The 20,414-nt window shown below is 46.9% G+C and overlaps 1 protein-coding gene across 1 annotated transcript in view; it reads left to right on the top strand.

Annotated features, from left to right (window-relative positions):
• Positions 1-20,414, top strand: part of NLGN2 (neuroligin 2) — a 149,755-nt gene that overhangs the window by 56,136 nt on the left and 73,205 nt on the right. Inside the window, exon 2 of the mRNA XM_069950185.1 lies at positions 1,067-1,908. Within this exon, the coding sequence (XP_069806286.1) occupies positions 1,491-1,908 (418 nt within the window). The 5' untranslated portion in view covers positions 1,067-1,490. The remainder of the gene's footprint in view (positions 1-1,066; positions 1,909-20,414) is intronic.

Raw genomic sequence — 20,414 nt, 5'->3', positions numbered from 1 at the left:
TCCAAAGCCAAATAGGTCGGGGGGGTTTGAAGGTGTCTGGCAGTGGCTCTTTCCTCTTTGCCCACTGAAATAAACAGGGATGTATGGCCACGACCAGCGTGTATCTTTACAGGGAAGCGTCAGCCGCATGAGCGTGTGTGCGTTACTTGTCACATGATGTTTGATGCAAACGTCCACTGTAATAGGATGTCGCTCTTGCTGATCGATGCCATTTCTCAAATGAAGCCGTTGTCTTTGTAATAAGAATCATTTGGAGGGATAGACTGGAAGATGAGCCCATTGAACATGGTCTCCTCTCCATCTCCATCCATTACATGAATGTTCCCCTATTATTCTCATCACTGAAATTTCCAGAGATCTCATAATGATCAGATCATTAAAACATTATTCCAATCCGAGTAACAATCAGTAGGAAGGAATCTTCTCAGCGCCCAGCATGGGGCATCTTGAGGTGATTGGTGTAACACGCTGCCATAGTAATGATAATAGCGGGCGGGATGATGACACGGACGGAGCAGCTATTCTCCATTGGTCAGAGATGATGCCCCCCCCCCCCCACAGATGTGATTCGTTTCTTCAGGTCGACAAGCAGCTGAACTGATGAGCTGACTATATACGTCCCTCCCAGCCCCTAATCTCCTGTATACAGCTTCATCCTCCCCCAGATTACTAGGCAACCTCGGCTCCTGCTTCCCTGTCCCCCTCAGTCTCCCTCACATTCTCTAATTATACGTTTCTTACTATAATTGTCGGATTCCAAACTATAAACAGAAGGAACGGTTTAATTAAATAAATGATCCTGTTCATTATGATCAGGGAAAGCGGCCTGAAAAGGAAATATAGGGGGGGGGGGGGGCAATGAGAGCGCACTAGCTAGGGGCGGCCGATAGAGACAACGTTCATCACTGTCATTACGGGAATGTTCTTCTCCGCTCCAGGAGATGTTTCCTCATCGTGAACCAGATTTACCTAATGCAGAGGTACAAGGATCACCCCACATCTAGGTGACGGGAGTAAAGCGCCTCTTTCCTTTATTGATTTGTCCTTCTCTCTGGTCTCGTTCCAGGTTCTTCGATGTCGTCCCTGAGGAGATGTGGTGGTAGCTCCATGCCCTGCGCCCGGGTCAGAGATGGAACGTAACAGAGCCATGGCCTCAGATGTCTTCTGCCCTTCTGTCTGCTTGGTCTACAGTCGCCTGGATTTTCTAGAGAGGTGAAGTTTTTTCCCCCCCGGAGAAGCTGGGACAAGAGTGGCGCCCCGATATGTCCACCATGGATCTTCTAACGTTGTGGCCCAGCCCCCTCCTCCTGTCACACTGACAGCGGCTTCATGACCACAATCCTTTGGATTTACTTTTTTCTCACGTTTTACTCGATTTGATGTAAATCTCACCTCTACTTTCCGTTTTTTTTTTCTTTCGGCATCAGTATCCGCAAGGTTTTTCTCCTAGAAGATTGTAGGATTTCTATAATCTTGCTGCGTTTTCCCTCATGGCGCCAGATCTTCGAGCACCACTGATGCTGTGGCTCCTGGCCGCGTGTCCTGCAGCGGGGCAGAAAGTAGACGAGAAATATCCTGTAGTGAACACCAACTACGGGAAACTACGGGGAGTCAAGAAGGATCTAAACAATGAGATCTTAGGACCAGTTGTCCAGTATCTGGGGATTCCTTACGCCACCCCTCCTATAGGAGAACGGAGATTTCAGCCTCCCGAGGCTCCGGCCTCATGGACCGAGATAAGGAACGCCACAAACTTTGCTCCTGTCTGTCCACAAAACCTCCATGGGATGTTACCTGGGATCATGCTGCCTTTATGGTTCACCGAGAACATGGACGTGGTGGCGGGATATGTACAAAACCAGAGCGAAGACTGCCTGTACCTCAACATCTACGTCCCCCTGGAAGACGGTGAGAACTAGTGACCTGCATGTGATGGTGACCATGTAGACGTATACTTACCACTGACACACAATACTTAGAGCACACAGCGGAGAGGAGTACGTGCCCGGGGCAGGAGGACACCGACTACATGAGGCCTCCGACCAATACCCAATGTATACGGATAACGGGAGATGGAGGGAGGGAAATCTAAAGATGATACCTGTGTATGACCGAATCATGTCCAGATCATACGTACTGCGACTATACGGCTCTACATAGTGATGATATACAGTGTGTGTATATGGTAGGAGTATACGGCTTTATATAGTGATGGTATACAGTGTGTGTATATGATAGGAGTATACGGCTCTATATAGTGATGGTATACAGTGTGTGTATATGGTAGGAGTATACGGCTCTATATAGTGATGGTATACAGTGTGTATATGATAGGAGTATACGGCTCTATATAGTGATGGTATACAGTGTGTATATGGTAGGAGTATACGGCTCTATATAGTGATGGTATACAGTGTGTATATGGTAGGAGTATACGGCTCTATATAGTGATTATATACAGTGTGTATATGGTAGGAGTATACAGCTATATATAGTGATGATATACAGTGTGTGTATATGGTAGGAGTATACGGCTCTATATAGTGACGATATACAGTGTGTATATGGTAGGAGTATACGGCTCTTTATAGTGATGATATACAGTGTGTGTATATGATAGGAGTATACGGCTCTATATAGTGATGATATACAGTGTGTAAGTGATAGTGATCTAAAAACATTATATTATATCAGTGATGTCATCCAGGGGGCGTGGCCGTGACCACATGTCATTATATATCAGTGAGGTCATCCAGGGGGCAGGGCTGTGACCACATGTCATTATATGTCAGTGAGGTCATCCAGGGGGCGGGGCTGTGACCACATGTCATTATATATCAGTGAGGTCATCCAGGGGGCGGGGCTGTGACCACATGTCATTATATGTCAGTGAGGTCATCCAGGGGGCGGGGCTGTGACCACATGTCATTATATATCAGTGATGTCCAGGGGGCCAGCAGTAGTATACGCTGTAGTATACGGTGTGTGGGTGGTGTATTGTTGCTGTGGGATCGGTATAGTAAATGCTTTCGCTCTACGGATGATGAGAGAGCGCGGTTTCCCGGGGTGATCATGTGACTCCTGGAGAAGGTTTTATAATCACATTCAGTCCCAGGAGAGATTTGTTCGCTGCTGATGAAGACGTTTCAGGCCCTCAGCACCCGATCACCATGTATATAATACAGAGCCATAAGTATGTGCCCCCTAGTATTGCTTCATAGGCTTCCCATCTGATATATAGAAGCAGCCCTCATCCCTACTCTGCGGGTGACGGGGTCTGCGGGTGAGGGGGTCTGCGGGTGATGGGGTCTGCGGGTGAGGGGGTCTGCGGGTGAGGGGGTCTGCGGGTGAGGGGGTCTGTGGGTGAGGGGGTCTGCTGGTGAGGGGGTCTGCGGGTGAGGGGGTCTGCGGGTGATGGGGTCTGCTGGTGAGGGGGTCTGCGGGCGAGGGGGTCTGCGGGTGAGGGGGTCTGTGGGTGACGGGGTCTGTGGGTGAGGGGGTCTGCTGGTGAGGGGGTCTGCGGGTGAGGGGGTCTGCGGGTGATGGGGTCTGCTGGTGAGGGGGTCTGCTGGTGAGGGGGTCTGCTGGTAAGGGGGTCTGTGGGTGAGGGGGTCTGTGGGTGAGGGGGTCTGCTGGTGACGGGGTCTGCTGGTGAGGGGGTCTGCGGGTGAGGGGGTCTGCGGGTGAGGGGGTCTGCTGGTGAGGGGGTCTGCGGGTGAGGGGGTCTGCTGGTGACGGGGTCTGCTGGTGAGGGGGTCTGCGGGTGAGGGGGTCTGCGGGTGACGGGGTCTGCGGGTGAGGGGGTTTGTGGGTGATGGGGTCTGCGGGTGACGGGGTCTGCGGGTGAGGGGGTCTGTGGGTGATGGGGTCTGCTGGTGAGGGGGTCTGCTGGTGAGGGGGTCTGTGGGTGAGGGGGTCTGCTGGTGACGGGGTCTGCTGGTGAGGGGGTCTGCGGGTGAGGGGGTCTGCGGGTGAGGGGGTCTGCTGGTGAGGGGGTCTGCGGGTGAGGGGGTCTGCTGGTGATGGGGTCTGCTGGTGAGGGGGTCTGCGGGTGAGGGGGTCTGCGGGTGAGGGGTCTGCTGGTGATGGGGTCTGGGGCAAATAGCGGGAGCAAGTGAGCCAGGTCAGCGCTCATTTGCTCCTCGCTTCTCTTTTTGCTGCCGGCACTATTACACAGGCTGACAGCGAGCGGGTAAGTGTGTGTGTGTGGGGGAGGGGCGGTATGGTAGCTGCAGGGTGCTCCCCAGGCGATCTTTATAGGCCATAGCAGTGGTCCGCTGCTGCTACTCCTATTGCACAGAGCGACGCCAGCAGATTGTTGCCATCGTTGTTGTTTGTCTTTCAACATGTTGAAAGACAATGATCAGCTGACATTGTAACGGCCAATAATCAGCCAAATACGGACACAAATGCTTTGTGTATTAGGGCCTTAAGTGGCATGGAACAGTGGACTGTGAGAACTATTGAGGCCAACTCGCTGCAGCCCTTATTATAAGAACAGACATTACAGCCGTCGATGGGGCTTAGAGGGGTGCGGAGAGATCTGCAGATATCGATAATCCATGGAGGATTCCAGTCATCTTGGGGTGACCTAACCATCAGTTTGTCCTTAAAGCCCCTATTACACGGGGCGACTGAGAGGAGCAAATGAGTGCTGTCAGCTACTACATGCGGTGGCAGCGAGCGGGTGAGTACAGGGGGGTCGCGGGGAGCTGCGGGGGGGCTGCTCGGGGTATGGCTCGATGGTCCAGGCAGCCCATAGCAGATAGCGGCGGCCTTCTGCCTCCTATTCCTCGGAGCGACGGCAGCATATCACTGCTATATTATCATTCATGTCGGCTGATTGTTGCTTTCTATTACACAAGACGATTATCGGCCGTAACGGTCGATATTGCCCGAATATGGCCGATAATCATTTCATGTAATAGGGCTGTAATACTCTGTGTGAACGTGTTCCTTGTTTACAGAGCTACAATGAATAGGCAGGTTATAGGTTAGTATGAATACTATCTCTTGAGAAGAAGAAGACGGGGGATACGCTAGTTCCATCAGACTGTAGGTAGAGCTCCGCTTCCTGACTTGAGGACATGAAGTGGTTAATGCAGCTCGTGTCGCTCACACATAGTACATTATACGATACTGGCATGTAGCTTGACTTCCGCCTCACCGCTCTACAAAGTGCATGAATAGAGATCTAGATACATCAGATATCTCCTGGTGAGACCTGCTCACGTCATCCAACACTTCACCAACGTCTCCACCACCGCCCTCCCGTACTTCATAATGTCACCACTATACTGTAAATGGAATCCATTTTTTTAATGACCATGTAGATGTCTGGTAGCATCAGCTGCCTCCTTCTGTAAGACAGGCTTCCAGGGACGTGAAGCAGCTGTGACAGACCCCACTAGCCCCTTCATCTGCTCAATTATCTCGCCAGTCTCTCAGTCTTTCCGGCTCATATGTTTCCAGTCTGCGGCATCATCTCCCAGTGCTGCATGTCCACTGACCGAATTCAGCAGCTCCAATGACTCTTTCAACTGGAAAAATCTTTTAAGGGCCCATTACAGTCCTGTACATGGTGGCTGAGTTATTCCACATTTAGCTTCCGAACGAGTCAGGGACTAATTATAAAGAGTTAAAGCCAGAGGGAGAATCTCTCAGTGAGTGTGCAGCAGCTGCTCTGGAAGCCATAGGCACTGAGAAGGCCGATATGGTATCTCACAGTATTCCCCAATGAGTGATGAAAACTCCTGGATCATCTTCTCCAAATGTCCAAATGGCCCATTGCTCATAGAGACTCTTCCTATCTGGGCCACATTATTTAATCTTGAGGAACCTGTTTTTGGATGGGAATTCTCACCTGGAATGGAGGTGGCACCACTACTTACTGGTTAGGAGCCCCAGTAGTCTGAGGACCCTTATTGGAGAGGAATTATCACCTGGACTGGGGGCGACACCATTACTTACTGGACTCTTATTGGATGGGAATTCTCACCAGGAATGGAGGTGGCTCCACTACTTACTGGTTAGGAGCCCCAGTAGTCTGAGGATTCTTATTAGGTGGGAATTCTCACCAGGACTGGGGGTGGCACCACTACTTACTGGTAAGGAGCCCCAGTCATCTTAGGACTCCTATTGGATGGGATGGGAATTCTCACCAGGACTGCGGGTGGCACCATTAGTTACTGGTAAGCCCCAGTAGTCTTAGGACACCTATTGGATGGGAATTCTCACTTGGAATGGGGGCTGCACCATTGCTTACTGGTAAGGAGCCTCTATTGTCTGAGGACTCTTATTCGATGAGAAATCTTGCCAGAAATGGGGATGTGCTGCAGCTGCTCTGGAAGCCACAGGTGAAAATGATGCTATATTTTTATTCCCACTTTTTCTTCTCAAAAGACCAAAATGGTCCATTGCTTGTAGCAGTTGCTTTACCCTTATGGTCTGTGGACTCTTATGGGCTTAAAATTCTTAAAAGGAATGGTGATGGTGCCATTTTTTATTCTGATGAACCTTTCTGGTCTGTGAACTCTTATTGGATGAAAATTCGGTGTCGTTGCCAATAGTTATTTGGTTTCCTAATAGAGTTAAAGCCACATAGAAAAGTGTCAGTGATATTGATGCTATTTCATTTCCATGAGTCAAAATGAGCCTCGATGATCTGAGAACTCACGAGACAGAAATTCTCACAACAATGGGTATGGTGCTATTATTTAGTCCACGGGCACCTCGATGGTTTGAGGACTCTTATAGGAATACAATTTTCACAAGGAATGGTGATGAAAGTCCCACGGTGATGATGCCATAGTCTCTTCCTTATATAGAGGAAGGACACAAGAAGCCACAGGTGGAAAGGAGTCTAATTTTATCATAGTACTGTCCAATAAGTGATGAAACCCCTGTATGGTCTAAGACCAAAAGGACCCATTGCTTCTAGAGACTCTTCCTTCTTGGAAGGAACCATTAACCAGGAATACGGTAGAACCATTATTACATCCTAAGAAGCCTCCATAGTCTGAGAATTCTTCTGGGATGATAATACTTATGAGGAAAGGGTTGGCCTTTCTTTTATTTATATAGCGCCAACTGATTCCGCAGCACTTCACATGGCAGATTTGCCATTTTTGGTCACAATCTAAATTAGTCAGTAATTTGGTGACAATCTAAATCTGTATGTTTTGGATGTGAGAGGAAACCAGAGTAACCAGAGAAAACCCAATACAAACACGGAGAGAACAAACTCCTTGCAGATATTGTCCTTGCGCTGCAAAGCTACAGTCTTAACCAATGAGCCACCATGTTGCCCAGTCATTATGTTATCTCGAGGACCTCTATGGTCTCAGGACTCTCTTATTAGATGAGAATTCTTACTTGAAATAGGGATGGCGCCATTATTTAATCTCAAGAAACCTATATGGTCTGAGGAATCGCACAGAATGAAAATTCTCCCCAGGAAGGGGATGGTATCATTACGTTATCCTGAGGAGCCTCTCTGGTCTCAGGACTCTCTTAGTAGATGAGAAGCCTCGTATGGAATTGGGATAACACCATTACTTAATCTCAAAGAGCCTTTATAGTCTGAGGACTCCTATGGTATGATAATGGGATAACTCCGTTATTTAATGTTAAGGAGTTTTTGTAGTCTAAGGACCCTTAGACTCTTATTGTATGAGAATTCTCACAAGGAATGGGGAATTTGTTTAGGCTCCTTTAGAAAGTTGTCGATTTTAGTTATCTGAAGGAAGCGATCACACAGGAGTAGTAGAGAAGCCGTTGTCTACCTTTTAGAAACCACTCTACCGGCTTACGTCTAGAAAGTTATTTAAGGTTTTGCCTTCAGGGTTCGTACCCCCTATATCCAGACCTCTTTTCTTTGGCCATCCAGTTAGGGCTGGTTTAATATAGGATGTGAAATACTAACATCAGATTATAGTAAGTAACTGGTTATGTCTAGTAGCCTAACATATGCCCTGTGTTATATGGGGGTTGGTCTATATATATTGCCTCAGGTTCCTTTCTGTAGTATTACATTTTTCTTAGTCTCCAGATACCATTCATGGTGACAAATGTGCAATAATAGAGACATCTGGAAGGGGGGGGGGGAATATTTTTTCATAGTGCTGTAATTATCTATAAATCCCCAATGCCTCCTGTGATCTAAAATTAATGGGGGTCCTAAATCTTATCTCCATTACTTTCATTAGAGAGGTGGGAAGCTGCACTCCCAGTGCTGTAGGTGCCATCATTATTGTTTATCTTGGCGGATGGAGATGGCTCAAAGATTAAAATCTAATAAAAGGTCTACAGGAGGCCATGTCTATGGGGCAGCCAATTCTGCCGCTTCAGCATCTCCAAAAGCTTAATTTCCGGGACTCTCAAGATGGCTAAAAAATATATGAAGATTGCAGCTTTAATAAATATACGTCACCCTCTGAACCATCACAGAAACCTTAGAGATCTCATCACTCATCGGTTACGTCCTTCAGGGATCAGTCCCTCACTGATTCTCACAGGTCACTCATATCCATCAGGGATCAGTCTGTCACTGGTCATCACAGGTCACTCATTTCCATCAGGGATTAATCTGTCACTGATCATTACAGGTCACTCATATCCATCAGGGATCAGTCTGTCTGTCACTGATCATCACATAATCTATGTCCATTATGGATCACTGGTCCCTTCATAACCTCCTCCAGACGGCTGACTGTGCATCACACCCTACAATATCTTCTACACGCACACCTCTGATAAAAAAAACATTGGACACAAATCATCAGAAGCTATCATCCTAAAGGTCCTATGATAAGGAGACAACCTAAGAGGCGTGCTCCCAGCTCTGGCTCTTTGTGATACCATGGGATGTCCAGAATATTCGATATATGATGCTCTATTTATTGCCAGTATTGGTTTCAGAGTCTGTCATCTGTCCAGTTCTGGAGATCCATTCACCCGTTTTAGATTGAGAAGAGAATGGCTGATGTTTATGGAGCGGTATAACTATGGGGTTGGGAATATCTTTTCTCTGGATGGACATCTATAGGGGCTTTCCTCTGGATGGACATCTATAGTGGCTTTCCTCTGGATGGACATCTACAGTGGCTTTCCTTTGGATGGACATCTATAGTGGCTTTTCTCTGGATGGACATCTACAGTGGATTTCCTCTGGATGGACATCTACAGTGGCTTTCCTCTGGATGGACATCTATAGTGGTTTTCCTCTGGATGGACATCTATAGTGACTCTTCTCTGGATGGACATCTATAGTGGCTTTCCTCTACATGAACATCTATAGTGGCTTTCCTCTGGATGGACATCAATAGTGACTTTCCTCTGGATGACCATCTATAGTGGCTTTCCTATAGATTGACATCTATAGTGGCTTTCCTCTGGATGGACATCTATAGTGGCTTTCCCTTAGATGGACATCTATAGTGGCTTTCCTCTGGATGGACATCTATAGGGGCTTTCCTCTGGATGGACATCTATAGTGGCTTTTCTCTGGATGGACATCTATAGTGGCTTTCCTCTACATGAACATCAATAGTGACTTTCCTCTGGATGGACATCTATGGTGACTTTCCTCTGGATGACCATCTATAGTGGCTTTCCTATAGATTGACATCTATAGGGGCTTTCCTCTGGATGGACATCTATAGTGGCTTTTCTCTGGATGGACACCTATAGTGGCTTTCCTCTGGATGGACATCTATACTGGCTTTCCTCTGGATGGACATCTATAGTGGCTTTCCCTTAGATGGACATCTATAGTGGCTTTCCTCTGGATGGACATCTATAGGGGCTTTCCTCTGGATGGACATCAATAGTGGCTTTCCTCTGGATGGACATCTACAGTGGCTTTCCTCTGGATGGGCATCTATAGTGGCTTTTCACTGGATGGATATCTATAGTGGCTTTCCTCTGGATGGACATCTATACTGGCTTTCCTCTGGATGGATATCTATAGTGGCTTTCCTCTGGATGGACATCTATACTGGCTTTCCTCTGGATGGACATCTATAGTGGCTTTCCTCTGGATGGACATCTATAGTGGCTTTCCTCTGGATGGACATCTATAGTGGCTTTCCTCTGGATGGACATCTATAGTGGCTTTCCTCTGGATGGACATCTATAGTGGCTTTCCTCTGGATGGACATCTATAGTGGCTTTCCTCTGGATGGACATCTATAGTGGCTTTCCTCTGGATGGACATCTATAGTGACTTTCCTCTGGATGGCCATCACTGCCCGGATCTTCTAGGCCTAGGTATTTCTTATGTACCTCCGTTTTATGAGGTATCTCAATATATTCCAACACCTATAGTGATCTATGCCTTCTAGAACATATGTTGGAGTCTTCATACTTCTTGGAGTCTTCATACTTCTTAGTGCTTGGAGACTTGTTTGGTCTGTTATTCTCCATCAATGGTCTTCCCCTGTATAGTGTTCCCTACACGGTGTCCCCTGGACTGGCTCATGTGACGCTTAAGGCCCTATTCCACGGAACGATTATCATTCATAAATTCGCTCCAACGACCGCTCGTTAACGATCACTAAACGATTTTTTCTAGCGAACGATAACACATAACACATGTGGGAACGTGAATGATATAAGTAGTGTAACGATTATTTTGCAGTCGTTACATGGTCATTTAAAACGTTTGCAGGGGTGATCATGACCACAACTGAAAGATTTCAAATTTTACGAAACGATTAGCAAATTATCTTTCAAAGACCAATGATTTTTTTTTTGACATGCTGAAAAACTATTTTGAACGACAATATAACGATTTCGCCTTTGCCGTTCGCTCGTTTACACCAATTCCACGAAGCGATTATCGTTAACGAGCGGTTGTTGGAGCGAGTTTATGAACGATAATTCCGTGGAATAGGGCCTTTAGTCTTGTCTAGGGAGAGAGTCCTTGCCTTTCCTTCTTTATTTGGAGGCCTCATAGCTGAGGGGAATGATTGTGAAGAAACCTGCGGGAAAGCCTTTACGGCTCGCACCGGATTAGAGGAATGACTGGGGAAGGGAAGCCTTTACAGCTCACACCGGATGAGCCTCTGTCCCTCTGTCCCTGTCATGTCCCTCTGTCCCTCTCTGCCCCTTACATGTCCCTCTTTACCCCTCACACATCCCTCTGTCCCTCTTTACCCCTCACACATCCCTCTGTCCCTCTTTACCCCTCACACATCCCTCTGTCCCTCTTTACCCCTCACACGTCCCTCTGTCCCTCTCTGCCCCTTACACGTCCCTTTGTCCCTCTTTGCCCCTTACACGTCCCTCTGTCCCTCTCTGCCCCTTACACGTCCCTCTGTCCCTCTCTGCCCCTTACACATCCCTCTGTCCCTCTTTGCCCCTTACACGTCCCTCTTTGCCCCTTACACGTCCCTCTGTCCCTCTCTGCCCCTTACACATCCCTCTGTCCCTCTTTGCCCCTTACACGTCCCTCTTTGCCCCTTACACGTCCCTCTGTCCCTCTCTGCCCCTTACACGTCCCTCTGTCCCTGTCATGTACCTCTGTCCCTCTTTGCCCCTTACACGTCCCTCTTTGCCCCTTACACGTCCCTCTGTCCCTCTCTGCCCCTTACACATCCCTCTGTCCCTCTCTGCCCCTTACACGTCCCTCTTTGCCCCTTACACATCCCTCTGTCCCTCTCTGCCCCTTACACATCCCTCTGTCCCTCTCTGCCCCTTACACGTCCCTCTGTCCCTCTCTGCCCCTTACACATCCCTCTGTCCCTCTCTGCCCCTTACACGTCCCTCTGTCCCTCTTTGCCCCTTACACGTCCCTCTGTCCCTCTCTGCCCCTTACACGTCCCTCTGTCCCTCTCTGCCCCTTACACGTCCCTCTGTCCCTCTCTGCCCCTTACACGTCCCTCTTTGCCCCTTACACGTCCCTCTGTCCCTCTCTGCCCCTTACACGTCCCTCTGTCCCTCTCTGCCCCTTACACGTCCCTCTCTGCCCCTTACACGTCCCTCTGTCCCTCTCTGCCCCTTACACGTCCCTCTTTGCCCCTTACACGTCCCTCTGTCCCTCAACCATCCCTCTGTCCCTCTTTGCCCCTTACATGTCCCTCTTTACCCCTCACACGTCCCTCTGTCCCTCAAACGTCCCTCTGTCCCTCTTTGCCCCTTACATGTCCCTCTATGTTGCTGTATAAGTGTCTGGTTTCTTCCTGTATAATAGACCCTGAGCTGCAGAATATTCCATCATGTGCCGCACGACAGATCCTAAATATTGTTATATCCAGATGAACGTTGCGACATTATGGCCGCTACTACCACACATGGCTTCTATGGCCCCATACACACATCTGTAGCTGTTACCCATCCGTTTTGGGGACATGATCCGTGGCGCAAAAAAATGATGAAGCCATTGTGTGTCTGTGTCACTTATCTGACAGGTGTCCCTGCAAATACAGACAGTTACTGACATACTTAGTAATCCTGTCCACAGTTGTGGGTCCACATATACATACAGGGTTATTAGGTGTGACTGGGACCTAAGGATGCATCACACATCCAGGATCTGCTGCAGATTTGCAGATATCAATGTAACTTAACTAAATACATCAACCTGCAGCAGATCCTGGATTTGTGATTGCATCAATCTGCAGCAGATCTTGTATGTGTGATTTCATCAACCTGCAGCAGATCCTGGATGTGTGATTACATCAACCTGCAGCAGATCCTGGATGTGTGATTACATCAACCTGCAGCAGATCCTGGATGTGTGATTACATCAACCTGCAGCAGATCCTGGATGTGTGATTGCATCAACCTGCAGCAGATCTTGTTTCATCAACCTGCAGCAGATCCTGGATGTGTGATTGCATTAACCTGCAGCAGATCCTGGATGTGTGATTGCATCAACCTGCAGCAGATCCTGGATGTGTGATTGCATCAACCTGCAGCAGATCTTGTTTCATCAACCTGCAGCAGATCCTGGATGTGTGATTGCATTAACCTGCAGCAGATCCTGGATGTGTGATTGCATTAATCTGCAGCAGATCATGTATTAATAATAATCCTATAAATGATGAAAGACCTTATGTGTGATGATTTACTGGAGTCAACGCAAACTAAATATTAGAATCCAAACCTTTATTGATTAAAAATATAACAGCAGAGTAGCAGTAAAAAATTCTGAAAACCACAGATGGAAAAGAGCAGCAGAGGTATGAGCAGGCGGGGGTAACCTAAGGATACAGGCTGCACCCCGCTGTATACTACTAATAGCCCTATTTCACGGAACGATTATCGTTCATAGACTCGCTCCAACGATTGCTCGTTAACGAGCACTTAACGATTTTTTTAAGCGAACGATAACACATAATACGAGTGGGAACGTGAATGATGTCTGTTGTGTATCGTTTTTTTTGCGGTCGTTACATCGTTACATGGTCGTTTAAAACGTGGTGAAATGTAGGTAGACATTTCAAGAACGACTGAAAGATTTTTTATTCAACGAAAAGATTAGCGAATTATTGTTGAAAGACCGATTTTTTTTCGACATGTTGAAAAAAATAGTGAACGACTCAACGACGATTTTGCTGTTGTCGTTCGCTCGTTTACAGCTATTCCACAGAACGAATATCGTTAACGAGCGGTCGTTTGAACGATTTTATGAACGATAATCGTTTGAAAAAGTTCAGTGGAATAATAGGGCCTTAAGAGATAGTCAAAACCATATACTAATGGCATATATAGCAAGTTATATGGCTCTAAAACCGACTAAGTGCAGAACATACCCTGGCCTGTTCACTGGCCGTCCTGGATGCCCCCAAACCCCCACGTCCGTTCCGTCTCCTGACTAGTAGTATACAGCGTGCTGCAGCCTGTATCCTTAGGTTACCCCCGCCTGCTCATACCTCTGCTGCTCTTTTCCATCTGTGGTTTTCAGATTTTTTTACTGCTACTCTGCTGTTATATTTTTAATCAATAAAGGTTTGGATTCTAATATTTAGTTTGCGTTGACTCCAGTAAATCATCACACATAAGGTCTTTCATCATCTATAGGATTATTATTATTATTATATTGAGACTGTGTTTGTGACTAACATTATGGAAGCTCAACAGTGACCCATTATCTATACATACATTTGTGTATCCATCTTGGATGAAGCAGATCCTGTGTATGTGTGATTACATCAGTCTGCAGCAGATCCTGTATATGTGTGATTACATCAATCTGCAGCAGATCCTGTATATGTGTGATTGCATCAATCTGCTGCAGATCCTGTATATGTGTGATTACATCAATCTGCTGCAGATCCTGGATGTGTGATTACATCAATCTGCTGCAGATCCTGGATGTGTGATTACATCAGTCTGCAGCAGATCTTGGATGTGTGATTGCATCAATCTGCAGCAGATCCTGTATATGTGATTACATCAATCTGCAGCAGATCCTGGGTGTGATTACATTAGTCTGCAGCAGATCCTGGATGTGTGATTGCATCAATCTGCTGCAGATCCTGGATGTGTGATTGCATCAATCTGCAGCAGATCCTGGATGTGTGATTGCATCAATCTGCAGCAGATCCTGGATGTGTGATTGCATCAATCTGCAGCAGATCCTGTATATGTGTGATTGCATCAATCTGCAGCAGATCCTGGATGTGTGATTGCATCAATCTGCTGCAGATCCTGGATGTGTGATTACATCAATCTGCTGCAGATCCTGGATGTGTGATTACATCAATCTGCTGCAGATCCTGTATGTGTGATTACATCAATCTGCTGCAGATCCTGGATGTGTGATTGCATCAATCTGCATCAGATCCTGTATGTGTGATTGCATCAATCTGCAGCAGATCCTGGATGTGTGATTGCATCAATCTGCAGCAGATCCTGTGTGTGATTGCATCAATCTGCATCAGATCCTGGATGTGTGATTGCATCAATCTGCAGCAGATCCTGTGTGTGATTGCATCAATCTGCAGCAGATCCTATATGTGTCATCAATCTGCAGCAGATCCTGTATGTGTAATTGCATCAATCTGCTGCAGATCCTGGATGTGTGATTACATCAATCTGCTGCAGATCCTGGATGTGTGATTGCATCAATCTGCAGCAGATCCTGGATGTGTGATTGCATCAATCTGCATCAGATCCTGGATGTGTGATTACATCAATCTGCATCAGATCCTGGATGTGTGATTGCATCAATCTGCAGCAGATCCTGTGTGTGATTGCATCAATCTGCAGCAGATCCTGTGTGTGATTACATCAATCTGCAGCAGATCCTGTGTGTGATTGCATCAATCTGCATCAGATCCTGGATGTGTGATTGCATCAATCTGCAGCAGATCCTGTGTGTGATTGCATCAATCTGCAGCAGATCCTGTGTGTGATTGCATCAATCTGCTGCAGATCCTGGATGTGTGATTACATCAATCTGCTGCAGATCCTGGATGTGTGATTACATCAATCTGCTGCAGATCCTGTATGTGTGATTACATCAATCTGCTGCAGATCCTGGATGTGTGATTGCATCAATCTGCAGCAGATCCTGGATGTGTGATTGCATCAATCTGCAGCAGATCCTGGATGTGTGATTGCATCAATCTGCAGCAGATCCTGTCTATGTGTGATTGCATCAATCTGCAGCAGATCCTGGATGTGTGATTGCATCAATCTGCTGCAGATCCTGGATGTGTGATTACATCAATCTGCTGCAGATCCTGGATGTGTGATTACATCAATCTGCTGCAGATCCTGTATGTGTGATTACATCAATCTGCTGCAGATCCTGGATGTGTGATTGCATCAATCTGCATCAGATCCTGTATGTGTGATTGCATCAATCTGCAGCAGATCCTGGATGTGTGATTGCATCAATCTGCAGCAGATCCTGTGTGTGATTGCATCAATCTGCATCAGATCCTGTATGTGTAATTGCATCAATCTGCTGCAGATCCTGGATGTGTGATTACATCAATCTGCTGCAGATCCTGGATGTGTGATTGCATCAATCTGCAGCAGATCCTGGATGTGTGATTGCATCAATCTGCAGCAGATCCTGGATGTGTGATTGCATCAATCTGCAGCAGATCCTGTATATGTGTGATTGCATCAATCTGCAGCAGATCCTGTGTGTGATTGCATCAATCTGCAGCAGATCCTGTGTGTGATTACATCAATCTGCAGCAGATCCTGTGTGTGATTGCATCAATCTGCATCAGATCCTGGATGTGTGATTGCATCAATCTGCATCAGATCCTGGATGTGTGATTGCATCAATCTGCAGCAGATCCTGGATGTGTGATTGCATCAATCTGCAGCAGATCCTGTGTGTGATTGCATCAATCTGCAGCAGATCCTGTGTGTGATTGCATCAATCTGCTGCAGATCCTGGATGTGTGATTACATCAATCTGCTGCAGATCCTGGATGTGTGATTACATCAATCTGCTGCAGATCCTGTATGTGTGATTACATCAATCTGCTGCAGATCCTGGATGTGTGATTGCATCAATCTGCAGCAGATCCTGGATGTGTGATTGCATCAATCTGCAGCAGATCCTGGATGTGTGATTGCATCAATCTGCAGCAGATCCTGTATATGTGTGATTGCATCAATCTGCAGCAGATCCTGGATGTGTGATTGCATCAATCTGCTGCAGATCCTGGATGTGTGATTACATCAATCTGCTGCAGATCCTGGATGTGTGATTACATCAATCTGCTGCAGATCCTGTATGTGTGATTACATCAATCTGCTGCAGATCCTGGATGTGTGATTGCATCAATCTGCATCAGATCCTGTATGTGTGATTGCATCAATCTGCAGCAGATCCTGGATGTGTGATTGCATCAATCTGCAGCAGATCCTGTGTGTGATTGCATCAATCTGCATCAGATCCTGTATGTGTAATTGCATCAATCTGCTGCAGATCCTGGATGTGTGATTACATCAATCTGCTGCAGATCCTGGATGTGTGATTGCATCAATCTGCAGCAGATCCTGGATGTGTGATTGCATCAATCTGCATCAGATCCTGGATGTGTGATTACATCAATCTGCATCAGATCCTGGATGTGTGATTGCATCAATCTGCAGCAGATCCTGTGTGTGATTGCATCAATCTGCAGCAGATCCTGTGTGTGATTACATCAATCTGCAGCAGATCCTGTGTGTGATTGCATCAATCTGCATCAGATCCTGGATGTGTGATTGCATCAATCTGCAGCAGATCCTGTGTGTGATTGCATTAATCTGCAGCAGATCCTGTGTGTGATTGCATCAATCTGCAGCAGATCCTGGATGTGGGGTTGCATCAATCTGCATCAGATCCTGGATGTGTGATTGCATCAATCTGCAGCAGATCCTGGATGTGGGGTTGCATCAATCTGCATCAGATCCTGGATGTGTGATTGCATCAATCTGCATCAGATCCTGGATGTGTGATTGCATCAATCTGCATCAGATCCTGGATGTGTGATTGCATCAATCTGCAGCAGATCCTGGATGTGGGGTTGCATCAATCTGCATCAGATCCTGGATGTGTGATTGCATCAATCTGCATCAGATCCTGGATGTGTGATTGCATCAATCTGCATCAGATCCTGGATGTGTGATTGCATCAATCTGCAGCAGATCCTGGATGTGTGATTGCATCAATCTGCAGCAGATCCTGGATGTGTGATTGCATCAATCTGCAGCAGATCCTGGATGTGGGGTTGCATCAATCTGCATCAGATCCTGGATGTGTGATTGCATCAATCTGCATCAGATCCTGGATGTGTGATTGCATCAATCTGCAGCAGATCCTGGATGTGTGATTGCATCAATCTGCAGCAGATCCTGGATGTGTGATTGCATCAATCTGCAGCAGATCCTGGATGTGGGGTTGCATCAATCTGCATCAGATCCTGGATGTGTGATTGCATCAATCTGCATCAGATCCTGGATGTGTGATTGCATCAATCTGCATCAGATCCTGGATGTGTGATTGCATCAATCTGCAGCAGATCCTGGATGTGTGATTGCATCAATCTGCAGCAGATCCTGGATGTGTGATTGCATCAATCTGCAGCAGATCCTGGATGTGGGGTTGCATCAATCTGCATCAGATCCTGGATGTGTGATTGCATCAATCTGCATCAGATCCTGGATGTGTGATTGCATCAATCTGCATCAGATCCTGGATGTGTGATTGCATCAATCTGCAGCAGATCCTGGATGTGTGATTGCATCAATCTGCAGCAGATCCTGGATGTGTGATTGCATCAATCTGCAGCAGATCCTGGATGTGGGATTACATCAATCTGCAGCAGATCCTGGATGTGTGATTACATCAATCTGCAGCAGATCCTGGATGTGTGATGGATCGTTAAATTAAAAAGTATAGAAATGTCTATAAAATTTCCTAAACTGAACCACAACTCTCCCTCATTGGTCGTCCAAAAAGTTGGGAGGTATGAATACATAATGATATATCCTGCAGACTATTACACCCTGGTCTCTACAGATCTGTAGCACATCGCTCTATACTCCTCCATCACCTGCAGACTATTACACCCTGGTCTCTCTACAGATCTGTAGCACATCGCTCTATACTCCTCCATCACCTGCAGACTATTACACCCTGGTCTCTCTACAGATCTGCAGCACATCGCTCTGACCTCTCTACCTCCTGATATATCCTGCAGATTATTACATCTCTATTCATGTCATCAGCTGTCCCCCCTCCCCCCTCAGTAATCTATTCCTGGGCACACAGCACGGCTGATCCTATTGATCAGAGGCATTAGGGGCTCTGGAAGGAGAATCAATCACTAGAGGGAATGATCTGCAGCCGCCCCCTCCCCATTATTCATCTCCCCAGAAGCTTCTAGTCTTATAAAGGGAGGGGGAAGAAGAGACTGTGACCACAAGAGCTGACAATCTACAGGAGAAGAGACTGTGACCACAAGAGCTGACAATCTACAGAAGAGACTGTGACCACAAGAGCTGACAATCTACAGGAGAAGAGACTGTGACCACAAGAGCTGACAATCTACAGGAGAAGAGACTGTGACCACAAGAGCTGACAATCTACAGGAGAGACTGTGACCACAAGAGCTGACAATCTACAGGAGAGACTGTGACCACAAGAGCTGACAATCTACAGGAGAAGAGACTGTGACCACAAGAGCTGACAATCTACAGGAGAAGAGACTGTGACCACAAGAGCTGACAATCTACAGGAGAGACTGTGACCACAAGAGCTGACAATCTACAGGAGAGACTGTGACCACAAGAGCTGACAATCTACAGAAGAAGAGACTGTGACCACAAGAGCTGACAATCTACAGAAGAGACTGTGACCACAAGAGCTGACAATCTACAGAAGAAGAGACTGACCACAAGAGCTGACAATCTACAGGAGAAGAGACTGTGACCACAAGAGCTGACAATCTACAGAAGAGACTGTGACCACAAGAGCTGACAATCTACAGGAGAGACTGTGACCACAAGAGCTGGCAATCTACAGGAGAAGAGACTGTGACCACAAGAGCTGACAATCTACAGGAAAAGAGACTGTGACCACAAGAGCTGACAATCTACAGGAGAAGAGACTGTGACCACAAGAGCTGACAATCTACAGAAGAGACTGTGACCACAAGAGCTGACAATCTACAGAAGAAGAGACTGTGACCACAAGAGCCGACAATCTACAGGAGAAGAGACTGTGACCACAAGAGCTGACAATCTACAGAAGAGACTGTGACCACAAGAGCTGACAATCTACAGAAGAAGAGACTGTGACCACAAGAGCTGACAATCTACAGGAGAAGAGACTGTGACCACAAGAGCTGACAATCTATAAGAGACTGTGACCACAAGAGCCGACAATCTACAGGAGAGACTGTGACCACAAGAGCTGACAATCTACAGGAGAAGAGACTGTGACCACAAGAGCTGACAATCTACAGGAGAGACTGTGACCACAAGAGCCGACAATCTACAGGAGAGACTGTGACCACAAGAGCTGACAATCTACAGGAGAGACTGTGACCACAAGAGCTGACAATCTACAGGAGAAGAGACTGTGACCACAAGAGCTGACAATCTATAAGAGACTGTGACCACAAGAGCCGACAATCTACAGGAGAGACTGTGACCACAAGAGCTGACAATCTACAGGAGAAGAGACTGTGACCACAAGAGCTGACAATCTATAAGAGACTGTGACCACAAGAGCCGACAATCTACAGGAGACGAGACTGTGACCACAAGAGCTGACAATCTACAGGAGAAGAGACTGTGACCACAAGAGCCGACAATCTACAGGAGAAGAGACTGTGACCACAAGAGCTGACAATCTACAGGAGAGACTGTGACCACAAGAGCTGACAATCTACAGGAGAAGAGACTGTGACCACAAGAGCTGACAATCTACAGAAGAGACTGTGACCACA

Source organism: Dendropsophus ebraccatus, chromosome 1 (genome assembly GCF_027789765.1).
Source record: "Dendropsophus ebraccatus isolate aDenEbr1 chromosome 1, aDenEbr1.pat, whole genome shotgun sequence".
Taxonomy (NCBI): Eukaryota; Metazoa; Chordata; class Amphibia; order Anura; family Hylidae; genus Dendropsophus; species Dendropsophus ebraccatus.
This window is presented reverse-complemented; position numbering and strand designations above follow the sequence as displayed.